The sequence below is a fragment of the Oncorhynchus masou genome, chromosome 8 (genome assembly GCF_036934945.1).
Source record: "Oncorhynchus masou masou isolate Uvic2021 chromosome 8, UVic_Omas_1.1, whole genome shotgun sequence".
Lineage (NCBI taxonomy): Eukaryota > Metazoa > Chordata > Actinopteri > Salmoniformes > Salmonidae > Oncorhynchus > Oncorhynchus masou.
In genome coordinates this window covers 43,609,269-43,622,505 of record NC_088219.1, presented here as the reverse complement: position 1 = coordinate 43,622,505, position 13,237 = coordinate 43,609,269, and the positions used below count along the sequence as shown (strand labels likewise).

At 44.7% G+C, this 13,237-nt stretch overlaps 1 protein-coding gene across 1 annotated transcript in view; it reads left to right on the top strand.

Moving 5' to 3' along the window:
• The window catches only part of LOC135544715 (netrin-G2-like), a 156,348-nt gene that overhangs the window by 90,601 nt on the left and 52,510 nt on the right, over window positions 1-13,237 (top strand). Inside the window, exon 5 of the mRNA XM_064972556.1 lies at window positions 4,262-4,297. Coding sequence (XP_064828628.1) covers window positions 4,262-4,297 — 36 coding nt within the window. The remainder of the gene's footprint in view (window positions 1-4,261; window positions 4,298-13,237) is intronic.

Sequence of the window (13,237 nt, the reverse complement as noted above, 5' to 3'; positions counted from 1 at the left end):
AGAGTTACCCAGTGGGCTCTGAGGTTCTGGAACATTGTTAGAGTAGGGTTACCTGGGGGGCTCTGAGGTTCTGGAACATTGTTAGAGTTGGGTTACCTGGGGGCTCTGAGGTTCTGGAACATTGTTAGAGTAGGGTTACCTGGGGGCTCTGATGTTCTGGAACATTGTTAGAGTAGGGTTACCTGGGGGCTCTGAGGTTCTGGAACATTGTTAGAGTAGGGTTACCTGGGGGCTCTGATGTTCTGGAACATTGTTAGAGTAGGGTTACCTGGGGGGCTCTGAGGTTCTGGAACATTGTTAGAGTAGGGTTACCTGGGGGGCTCTGAGGTTCTGGAACATTGTTAGAGTAGGGTTACCTGGGGGCTCTGAGGTTCTGGAACATTGTTAGAGTAGGGTTACCTGGGGGCTCTGAGGTTCTGGAACATTGTTAGAGTAGGGTTACCTGGGGGCTCTGGGGTTCTGGAACATTGTTAGAGTAGGGTTACTTGGGGGCTCTGAGGTTCTGGAACATTGTTAGAGTAGGGTTACCTGGGGGCTCTGAGGTTCTGGAACATTGTTAGAGTAGGGTTACCTGGGGGCTCTGAGGTTCTGGAACATTGTTAGAGTAGAGTTACCTGGGGGCTCTGAGGCTCTGGAACATTGTTAGAGTAGGGTTACCTGGGGGCTCTGAGGTTCTGGAACATTGTTAGAGTAGGGTTACCTGGGGGCTCTGAGGTTCTGGAACATTGTTAGAGTAGAGTTACCTGGGGGCTCTGAGGTTCTGGAACATTGTTAGAGTAGGGTTACCTGGGGGGCTCTGAGGTTCTGGAACATTGTTAGAGTAGAGTTACCTGGGGGCTCTGAGGCTCTGGAACATTGTTAGAGTAGGGTTACCTGGGGGGCTCTGAGGTTCTGAAACATTGTTAGAGTAGGGTTACCTGGGGGGCTCTGAGGCTCTGGAACATTGTTAGAGTAGAGTTACCTGGGGGGCTCTGAGGTTCTGAAACATTGTTAGAGTAGAGTTACCTGGGGGGCTCTGAGGTTCTGGAACATTGTTAGAGTAGAGTTACCTGGGGGGCTCTGAGGTTCTGGAACATTGTTAGAGTAGAGTTACCTGGGGGGCTCTGAGGTTCTGGAACATTGTTAGAGTAGAGTTACCTGGGGGCTCTGAGGTTCTGGAACATTGTTAGAGTAGGGTTACCTGGGGGCTCTGAGGTTCTGGAACATTGTTAGAGTAGAGTTACCTGGGGGCTCTGAGGTTCTGGAACATTGTTAGAGTAGGGTTACCTGGGGGCTCTGAGGTTCTGGAACATTGTTAGAGTAGGGTTACCCGGGGGGCTCTGAGGTTCTGGAACATTGTAAGAGTAGGGTTACCTGGGGGGTTCTGGAACATTGTTAGAGTAGGGTTACCTGGGGGTTCTGGAACATTGTTAGAGTAGGGTTACCTGGGGGGCTCTGAGGTTCTGGAACATTGTTAGAGTAGGGTTACCTGCGGGGCTCTGAGGTTCTGGAACATTGTTAGAGTAGAGTTACCTGGGGGGCTCTGAGGTTCTGGAACATTGTTAGAGTAGGGTTACCTGGGGGCTCTGAGGTTCTGAAACATTGTTAGAGTAGGGTTACCTGGGGGCTCTGAGGTTCTGAAACATTGTTAGAGTAGAGTTACCCAGTGGGCTCTGAGGTTCTGGAACATTGTTAGAGTAGGGTTACCTGGGGGGCTCTGAGGTTCTGGAACATTGTTAGAGTTGGGTTACCTGGGGGCTCTGAGGTTCTGGAACATTGTTAGAGTAGGGTTACCTGGGGGCTCTGATGTTCTGGAACATTGTTAGAGTAGGGTTACCTGGGGGCTCTGAGGTTCTGGAACATTGTTAGAGTAGGGTTACCTGGGGGCTCTGATGTTCTGGAACATTGTTAGAGTAGGGTTACCTGGGGGGCTCTGAGGTTCTGGAACATTGTTATAGTAGAGTTACCTGGGGGGCTCTGAGGTTCTGGAACATTGTTAGAGTTGGGTTACCCGGGGGGCTCTGAGGTTCTGGAACATTGTTAGAGTAGGGTTACCTGGGGGCTCTGAGGTTCTGGAACATTGTTAGAGTAGGGTTACCTGGGGGCTCTGAGGTTCTGGAACATTGTTAGAGTAGGGTTACCTGGGGGATCTGAGGTTCTGGAACATTGTTAGAGTAGGGTTACCTGGGGGCTCTGAGGTTCTGGAACATTGTTAGAGTAGGGTTACCTGGGGGCTCTGAGGTTCTGGAACATTGTTAGAGTAGGGTTACCTGGGGGCTCTGAGGTTCTGGAACATTGTTAGAGTAGGGTTACCTGGGGGCTCTGAGGTTCTGGAACATTGTTAGAGTAGGGTTACCTGGGGGCTCTGAGGTTCTGGAACATTGTTAGAGTAGGGTTACCTGGGGGCTCTGAGGTTCTGGAACATTGTTAGAGTAGGGTTACCTGGGGGGCTCTGAGGTTCTGGAACATTGTTAGAGTAGGGTTACCTGGGGGCTCTGAGGTTCTGGAACATTGTTAGAGTAGGGTTACCTGGGGGGATCTGAGGTTCTGGAACATTGTTAGAGTAGGGTTACCTGGGGGGCTCTGAGGTTCTGGAACATTGTTAGAGTAGGGTTACCTGCGGGCTCTGAGGTTCTGGAACATTGTTAGTGTAGGTTGACCTGGGGGCTCTGAGGTTCTGGAACATTGTTAGCCTATAGAGTCCTGGAAAAGTTTAGCCTTTTATAAACCCATTTGATAAATAATTACATTTTACATAATGTTACATGACTGGACACTTAGCAGAACCTCTTTAAGAGAGCACAAAAGATCAAAATGACAGGCTACTTTGACACTGAGATCAATAAAAACAACCGTGTCCTGAATCCATTAATAGCCTGGGCCTCGGTGTGAGGACACATTGTACAATATGAGGAGGAAAGTATAGTTCTAAAAAAGCTTTCACTGACTCAACCAATGATGCCCAGCTCACTTGCCGGCGATGTCCGATGCACTCTCTTGTTTTACTTTGTACCTAGGCTACTGTTCGCTAGGCCTATTTGGAAGTTGCTCAAATATTTTGGCAACATACAGACAGATTAAAGACTTCTCTTTTCATCTGAAGACATTTGCTTTCCAACCTGTGTTTTCCCGCGTTTTTATTAGAAATATTGCAAAAGGCCTGTTTTGGCTGCATGCTGTTCACTGACAGATTTGCCGCGCTTTCCTGACACCTTGTGATTGGCATAGACACAACTCACTGCGTGGCATTTTTTTTTAAAGTGGGCTATTGATCCTCTATGGCGAAATTATAGGCCTAATCCTGGTGGACTGTTCTGAATGATTTAATTTATTTTTGAACAGAGAGCAGTAGTCCTAATTCTATAACTTTGACAAATGTATTTCAATTTATCAGAGGTGCTGCAGCACAAATCCCACGACTATGATTCTACAAGGAAAACATTTAAAAAATATTTCCACGAGGGGTACTGGATCCTGGCAAATAGGTTCCGTAAACCAAACTAGAGGTTCCAGATCCTGTACCTCAGAGCAGAGAGCAGTGTAGTGTAGTGTGGAGGTGGGGATCTTGTTGGAGAATGTACTGTTGCTCGCACTGGCGATGATAAAATAATAATCTAGGCCAGGCAGCACATCCCATCCTGCCATAACCCCCCCCCCCCCCCCTCCTCCGCCTCCCTTCGTCCACCACTGCGGAGCGCCCTCCCTGCCTCCCAGCCTGGACTCTTCTGTCAGCACTCTGGCAGATCAAGCCTGCTCTGGGGGCGGCCCAACTCCCCTGGCACTTGCCTGGTGGCGAGAGCCTATGCCTCGCCTATCATCCCATGATCAGAGAACCAGAGTTGGGTAGAGAACAGGGGCCTGGATGAGCAGATTTGAGTGGTGTTCTACTGCAGAGGATCTAGTAGCAAACTGCATTCAGATCAGAGTTCCTCTGTCCTCATCCCACAGACTGTGCAGGCTTTTGTTCCACCCCAGCATGACCACAGCTCATTTAACTAATTATGGCCAAATTATTAATGGTAGTTGATTGGTTGTATCAGGCGTTTTGGTGATGTTGGACTGGAGCAAAAGCCTGAACACACCTGTGGGTACCCACCAAGGTCAGGCCAGGATTAAAGAAAGCTGATATACAGTTTTTTTGAGTTTTGTTTTAACGCACAACACACACAAGATCATTCTACAGAGTGTGATTAACAAGGTCGGGAAGACTGCATAAATAAACAGATACTTATCCACTTTCTTTTTCTTCTTCCATCTCCCCCTCTCTCGCCCTGTTTTTCAGGTGCAATCGCTGGTGCCCCCACAGGTGGTGGTTCTAGTAAGTAATAACAAGCCAAGAAGAGGATGTTGCATCCACATTCTCTCTCTCTCTCTCTCTCTCTCTCTCTCTCTCTCTCTCTCTCTCTCTCTCTCTCTCTCTCTCTCTCTCTCTCTCTCTCTCTCTCTCTCTCGTTCCAAATCTCTGTTCTTCAGCTCTTCTTCTTTTGTTGGTTGCAGTGCTGGACTTGTCTTCCATATCATTGATAGGATGTCCTGTACGGTTGCCACCATGGCATCAAAATGTCATTTTTCATCCCAGCTACACTAGCTTCCACTGCAGGAATCTTTTCACAGTTCTGTCTCTCTCTTATGTTAGGATGAAGTCACTGGTGGAGAGGCATGGGAGAGAAAAAGAGAATGAAATAAAGAGGGGGAAGAGAGAGAGAGCAGGGAAATGTGGGCTGTAATGCGGTGTGTGTGTGTGTGTGTGTGTGTGTGTGTGTGTGTGTGTGTGTGTGTGTGTGTGTGTGTGTGTGTGTGTGTGTGTGTGTGTGTGTGTGTGTGTGTGTGTGTGTGTGTTAGGAAGTGAGTATGAAAGGTAGAGAGGGGGAGCAGGGGAATTTGTAAGTGTGTTGTAATGCGGTGTGATTGTGAGTATGCGTGCGCGTGCGAGTGCATGCGTGCGTGCGTGTGTGTGTGAGAGAGAGAGAGAGAGAGAGGGATAGGAAGTGAGTATGAAAGGCAGAGAGGGGGAGCAGGGGAATTTGTAAGTGTGTTGTAATGCGGTGTGATTGTGAGTATGCGTGCGCGTGCGAGTGTGTGTGTGAGAGAGAGAGAGAGAGAGGGATAGGAAGTGAGTATGAAAGGCAGAGAGGGGGAGCAGGGGAATTTGTAAGTGTGTTGTAATGCGGTGTGATTGTGGGTGAGGAGCTCCTGGAGGAATGAATAAAATGGAATTTGATTAGGGATACTCTCTGTGGAGACACTCTCAGCTCAGAGCGCTTAGATGAAAATGATCAGCAAAGTGGCAACATCAGACCTGACAGCACTGGGCTCTCCTGGTTAGTCTACAGGAGGTTTTTTTGCACAGAATTGATCTTTTTCACAAAATACAGCATGTTACAAACGGCACCCCATAGGACTGACTATGGATCGATAGATAGACTTGTCAAACTATTATTAGACTTGGCTTAAAGCTATTCAAGGATTAAAAAAATATGACATATGCTTTTAGACTAGTCATATGTAGGACTAGCCAATGTTGTAGTGCAGGGGTAGACAACCCTGAGAGGGGGGATGTTTTGTTTGTTCGTCAACTTGGAATCTGTTTTCTCACAGAACTGTCAGAAACTTTGCCTTCGACCACCACAACCACTACTTCAGCCCCCACTACAACCTCCATAAGTGAACGTGAACCTGAAACTACAACCGTGTTCCCCACTACCACAGCAGAACCAGACCTGACCACAACCGCTACTCAAGAAGCTTCTGCTACTACTACTCAGGAAGGTGGGCACCTAGAGAAGATAGAGTTAGTGGTAGTGGGTAGAGTAGATATAGGTACAGTAGAAAAATATAGACTTATCATAGACAATAATTGTGTGTGTGTGTCATGTGTCTGTGCCCATGCACACATGTGTGTGGATTATCATTAAAGTGCACTCTCTTTTGTCAAACCATCCATCATCTTGGTTGACATTGATGCCAGATGTGATGTGTCCATGTAGTCCAACCATAGGAGAGAGTGCTACTATAGAATGGACAGGTTGGCTGGATTCCTTCTGATTGACTGGATTTGAGGAGCCCCTATCCGACAGGACCAAACACCCTGTCAAGACCGTGAATATAAAGTGGTCCTCAGAACCAGGTCTAGTCCCGACCGACAACGGTCCTCGGTTCAATTTAAACCTGACATCTTGGGAGCCAGAGGGCCAATGGTGTTCCTCCGGGAAAAGCACTTAGTGTGTAGGGAGGAGGGAGGGGGAGGACGGCGAAAGAGGGAATGCCAGGAACGTCGTGTCTGATGTCGTCAGAATTTTCTTTGAGGAAATCCATTAAATGCTGTTGTTGAATTGCACAGCACTTTTCTGTATTTTAAGGCCGATGTCAAGAGCTCCTATAGAGTCACTGATGAGCTGTGATTGAGGAGCAGCTAACTAAACTAAAGCTTTAAAAAATCAAAAAGAAACAGTCGTCTCGTTACCAGTCTGGTGTGCATCTGTGTGTTTATGGATGGCTCAGCGAAACATCATCCTCCCGGGGATCCGAGCTCTCACTCACTCCCCCACCTCCCTACAGGTAGAGTACATGCTGTGCCTGACCAGGAGTCCACCCCCTTCTCATGGATCTAAGAATAAAAACCCCGATAATTCCAAGTCCAGTCATAACACACGTGTGTGCGTGTAGGATGCTTCTTCCATTCCATCCACATGAGTTTGTTGTCTACAGAGTTAGAGAAGTGTGTCATACTTAAATAAGGCACAAGAGGCAGTGCTGTGTCATGAATACAGTTGCAGGTAAATGGAGTTGTTTGGACCTAAACAATAACCGACGTCATGGCGGCATTCACATTCATGTAGAAGTGTTTAGAAACATATTCTATTTTTATTTACAATAAAAGTGACACCAAAATGACAGTACATTATTCACTGTTAATTTCTATTGGGCACAAAATAATCTGAAACGCAATGTGAAATGCTGTAGTTTCTAAACGGTTCACCCAATATGGATGAAAATACCCTCAAATTAAAGCTGACAGTCTGCACTTTTACCTCAAAGTCAACTCAAATCCATGTTATATTTCAAATCCAAAGTGCTGAACTACAGAGCCAAAACAACAACAAAATGTGTCACTGTTCAAATACTTTTGGAGCTCACTGGAGGGAAAGGGAAATGGGATACCTAGTCAGTTGCACAAATGAATGCAATTCTTACAAAATGTGTCTACCGCATTTAACCCAACCACTCTGGATCAGAGAGCTGCAGAGGGCTGCCTTAATCTGTAGATCCACTCTCCCTTATTAGTCTCATGGGCCTCCCTCCCCCAGCCAGTCAGCCGGTCAGTCTCTGCTACTGAGCATGCTCAGATGGACAGGGGATTAGTAGTCCAGTGGCCAGCCAGAAGGATCTACAGAGCTCTGACCCCATTGGTCAATTTGGCCAGATGGGTGTGGGGAGGGAAGAGGAGAGGAGGGCTGGTCAGAGGGAGAATCTCAATTGCATTCTACTCGCGTCCTCTCTCGTTGCCTCCTTTTCAAAACTCATTGGAGGAGAAGGTCGGAGGGGAGGGATCTTTGGCTTTCTCATGCAATGGGATTTGAGAAGGAGGCGAGGAGAGGACACGGGGAGTATGCAATTGAGATTCTCCCAGAGAGACCAAATCCTTGGGCCCACTTGACCCCTCCCCTTCCTAAATCTGCCTTTGCAGATAGAGGCCTTGGCAGGTCAAGCGGCATTCCCTATCTGCTAACTAAGAAACACAGACACTTGCTGCGCAAGCATACAAACAGTCTATCCTCCTATGCTCTAGTAAAAGTCCAGTAGGACTCAACTTTGCATAAACATGACCATTTATTAAACCCAGAGAAATCCAAACCTAATAACAATGTAGTCTGTAGGAGGACACATGTTTTTTTTTAAACATCCTGTTACTCATCTGGGTGTTATTAGGTGTTCTGGGAACGTTATCTCGATCCCTCCCTGAATCATATTACCATTGTTAGCGTTGCACAAATGGCTGTCTAGCACTGCAGTAACAAATGCCAGGCACACCAAAACTGGCAGGTGGCATTAAATGTTATTGTGATTGTTTATCCTGCCTACATTAACCCAAACAAGTGACAAATTGTCTCATTTTACGCAAATGTGTTTGCGTGACAGGAAAGAGTAGAAATACAAGGGACGTGGAGTATATGTGTTGTCTGTGTGGTGTGTTTGTGTGTGTGTGTGTGTGCATCTGCGTGCATCCATCTGCGTGTGTGCTTGTATATTCGTACATACAGTACATATGTGCACCTAGTTAAGATGCAGCTGGCCCAGAACATCTTGCCCTTCATTGCAAATCGGAGGGCCTGTTGTCTGGACCTCTGGCAGTCTCTATGGGGGTGCCACAGGGTTCAAATCTCAGGTCGACTCTCTTCTCTGTGTACATCAATGATGTCGCTCTTGCTGCTGGTGATTCTCTGATCCACCTCTACGCAGACGACACCATTCTGTATACTTCTGGCCCTTCTTTGGACACTGTGTTAACTAACCTCCAGACGAGCTTCAATGCCATGCAACTCTCCTTCCGTGGCCTCCAACTGCTCTTAAATGCAAGTAAAACTACATGCATGCTCATTAACCGATCGCTGCCCGCACCTGCCCGCCCATCCAGCATCACTACTCTGGACGGTTCTGACTTAGAATATGTGGACAACTACAAATACCTAGGTGTCTGTTAGACAGTGAACTCTCCTTCCAGACTCACATTAAGCATCTCCAATACAATATTAAATCTAGAATCGGCTTCCTATTTCGCAAAACAAAGCACCCTTCACTCATGCTGCCAAACATACCCTCGTAAAACTGACCATTCTACCGATCCTCGACTTCGGCAAAATAGCCTCCAACACTCTACTGAACAAATTGGATGCAGTCTATCACAGCGCCATCCGTTTTGTCACCAAAGCCCCATATACTACCCACCACTGCGACCTGTATGCTCACGTTGGCTGGCCCTCGCTTGATACTCGTCGCCAAACACACTGGCTCCAGGTCATCTACAAGTCTCTGCTAGTTAAAGCATATCTTATCTCAGCTCACTGGTCACCATAGCAGCACCAACCCGTAGCACACGCTCCAGCAGGCGAGTGCTGTACAGTTGCTACTGTTCACCCCCAAAGCCAACTCCTCCTTTGGTCGCCTTTCCTTCCAGTTCTCTGCTGCCAATGACTGGAACGAACTGCAAAAATCACTGAAGCTGGAGACTCATGTCTCATACCTAGTGAGGACTAGCTTTAAGCACCAGCTGTCAGACCAGCTCAAAGATCACTGCACCTGTACATAGCCCATCTGTAAATATCCCATTCAACTACCTCATCCTCATACTGTAATTATTTATTGATCTTGCTCCTTTGCACCCCAGTATCTCTACTTGCACATTCATCTTCTGCACATCTACCATTCCAGTGTTTAATCACTATATTGTACTTACTTCGCCATCATGGCCTATTTATTGCCTCCCTTATCCTACCTGATTTGCACACACTGTATGTAGACTTGTTTCTATTGTGTTATTGACTGTATGTTTGTTTATTCCATGTGTAACTCTGTTGTTGTTTGTGTCGTACTGCTTTGCTTTATCTTGGCCAGGTCGCAGTTATAAATGAGAACTTGTTCTCAACTAGCCTACCTGGTTAAATAAAGGTGAAATAAATTTAAATTTTAAAATTATCAGAGGGCTAATATTAATAGTATGCATTCCCGTCTAACTTCGCTAAGAGTTGAGGAAAGACTGACTGCGTCACTTCTTGTTTTTATAAGAAACGTTAATGTGTTGGAATTTCCATATTGTTTGCATAATCAACTTACACACAGCACTGACACACACACTGACTCCACCAGACATGCCACCAGGGGTCTTTTCACAGTCCCCAGGTCCAGATCAAATTCAGGGGTATTTTCACAGTCCCCAGGTCCAGATCAAATTCAGGGGTATTTTCACAGTCCCCAGGTCCAGATTAAATTCAAGGAAACGTACAGTATTATACGCCATTCCATCTCATATAGAGCAAGTGAATAGCAAACCTCGTTTAAAAAAACAAACAAATAAAGCAACATCTCACGGCACAACGCCTCTCCCATGTGACCTACTTGTTGTGTGTATGTACTGACATGTATGTGTAACTGATAGATGCACACAGACACACACTACATGTTGATGTTTTTAAATGGTTGTTGCCATTGGCGTCAGCCAATGGGGATCCTAATAAATCAAATCAAATAACAGTGTGTCATTGGACATACTAACTATATGGCAGCACTCAAGGGGCTTTCATTTCTGAGCTCTCCCCGTAGATTTTGCGGAGACATACTGTCCCCATGAGTGACAGAACACAGAGCCAATCACGGTGCAACTAGAGAACGTTACCAAACCCTACGCTCTGTATTTTCTACTGGCTGCCCCACCAGCACAGAAAGCACTTAGCTAGGCTCAAACACCTTCATTTTGGAGCTTCCTTACTCAAGAAAGAAAAAAAAGAGACTATATTTGTATGCAGCTTTTTTGTAAAACAAAAATTTTTTACATTGTTTGTGACACATATTTATGCCAAAATAACAGGCAAAACAGGCAACAAAAACCATTTATTTTTTTAGCTAAACAGGTGGGGCTCAAGACAGGTGAGGCTCTGCCCTGTTTGATGGCTCACCAATTACCTATAGTCATCCACAGACTATTCACTCTGAGAAAGAAGGTTCCAAAAGGGTTATTTGTGGAGGAACCAAGAACCCCTTTGATCTGAACAACTGCTTTTGGAAAACAAAGGTTATTTTAAAGGCAAAGGGTTCAATCGAGAACCTTGAAAATCCTAAAAACCGTTTTTTGGAAGAAGGATTATTTGATGATTCCTTAGAAGGCGAGAAGGGTTCTTAGAAGGCGAGAAGGGTTCTTAGAAGGCAAGAAGGGTTCTTAGAAGGCGAGAAGGGTTCTTAGAAGGCGAGAAGGGTTCTTAGAAGGCAAGAAGGGTTCTTTGAAGGCGAAAAGGGTTCTACATAGAAACATATATAATATTTCCCGGCATGCTCTATTGCAGGGCGATTTTCAAAATGGTTCCTTTTAATATCTGTGTTTTTGCATGTACATTGAATGATTGATACGTTTTATGCTACACAAAGATAAATAGCATACCTTTTTCTAAACGAATCCAATCTGTTAGAAGTTTGACTCATTGCACCCGTTACTGAGATAGTTGTTCCAGTTTAGATTATTGAGGTAGTCGGTATTCAATCTTGTCACGAAGTTCCATTTTAATGATAACATTTGCCTAGATCAGGTTTTCTTAAACTATAGTTTGGGACCCAAATTGGGCCCTGGGCATCAATTTCTTCTTAATTTGGGTTGTTTGAGGACAGTACATTTCTCATTTGGGTCTCGAGTTGAAAAAGCTTAAAACGGCAGCCATCTACTCCGGCGCCATTATTATAATGTATCTAATTCTGACCTAGATAGTAATTTGGTGAAATCCACAGGCCTTTAAAAGGAAAGAATTGAACAACCATGTCTGCGGTCACTAATACTGCTTTCACACAGTATTTAGCGTTCAGAAAAATTGGGGCAATGTTTATATGACCCCCTTACAAACAGGCACCTTTTATACTTCCCGTGCACATGCCGGCATACAGGGGACAAGTGTTAGTAGTGGTGTGCAGATGTAGGTGGTTGTCTATTTTAATACATCTATTGAGAATATACACCATCAAAAATAAATCCATTATTCATTCATTTAGGCAGGTCCTAAAAAACATTTTAAGACTAATCAAATGTATTTTAAAATGTTTAATTAGGCCTATGTTGTGAGTCTGTGCAGCCATGGCTTCCTAAACGTCTGTGTACGCTATCCCTGATGCACTGAAAATGAAGTATGAACAATGAAGTAAGCTTCATGCGACATCTTTTTGAGAGCGAACCCATTACACATTTCTGTGCGCCATCCAGATGAAATCAATAGTTTGTTATTTTGTTAATTAAACTGACAGAGACACCCAATCACAGTCAAAACACATATATTTTATAGTAAGAATATAATGGAATATAACCGAATAAAATACAACAAATATTTTTCCCAGACAACTTGTGTCATGGGAACGTCTGGGACAGCTGTCATATAAAACAGTTATATTTTGAAACAGAGCCCGTGCTTTAAAAAAAAATCAAAGCCCATATTTCATCTCTTTCCTACCCTCACCCCTCTTTCTTAGGGAGTCTTACCTTCATCATAATACTGATAGAAAATAATCGCCATCCTATTTTCAAATGCATCTGAGTCTCGTTCATATTTCACCACCTCGACGGGCTTTTGGAATTGCCTATGTGATAGAGCAAAATAATAGCAAAAATAATAGGTCTACACTTGATTTAGGCCACATTATTACATGCTAAATGCTTCTGATAAGTTATAGATGAGCAACTAATAGATAAGCTACCACCTCCACTTATTTGCCCAGCCAGAAACCAATTAGCCAAATATCCAAAACAGACAGAGATCCAGTGAAACAAGTCCGTGAAGTCACAGGCTTTTGGTTGGGAGTAGGCCTCGGTTACTAAGTGACTGCGAGTGAAGAGCAAAATGATCCATTTGTTAAGCTACATAACATGACAAAATGTTCTAATAAATTAGCCAACTAGACAAGATGATCATAGGCAGCACTCATCTCAACTGAGCTAACATTTTCCCGGTGTAATTGTAGCCTAACCAATATCCAAACAGAGATTCAGGGGAAACTAAAATCAGACTTTTCTGATTTACCAAGACGAGTCCCAACGCTTGTCTCAAAGCAGCTTGATGGCATCAAAACGGTGCTGAAATGATTTGCAATATAAACTTTGAAACTACAATGTGTAGAATTGACAATGTGTAGAATTGCGGGAATGTGCATTTAAACTGCAATTTTTTTTTTTCTGTTCCATGGAAAATGGTGTAGAATTGCAGGAAATTACCGTGAAAAAAGCAATAGAAATTATCCCTGAAGCTAAGAGGGGGGGCCTTTAAAATGTTAGTTCCCAGGGCCCCAGACTTGGTTAGTCTGGCCATGCGCTGCACCAGTCATAGTAAAACGCCTTGTATGTTATTTTTATCGCACTGTAAAGTCAGAGTTGTGTTCTGATTTTGAGGAGGTCCCTAATGAATTTGCTATCACAGAAATCCCCCAAAAGTTTGGCAACCCCTGTATATTAGCTGATAGGGCTATCATATAGTACACCAGCTCTAGTATACATCTTTGCTTCTATACTGTATAT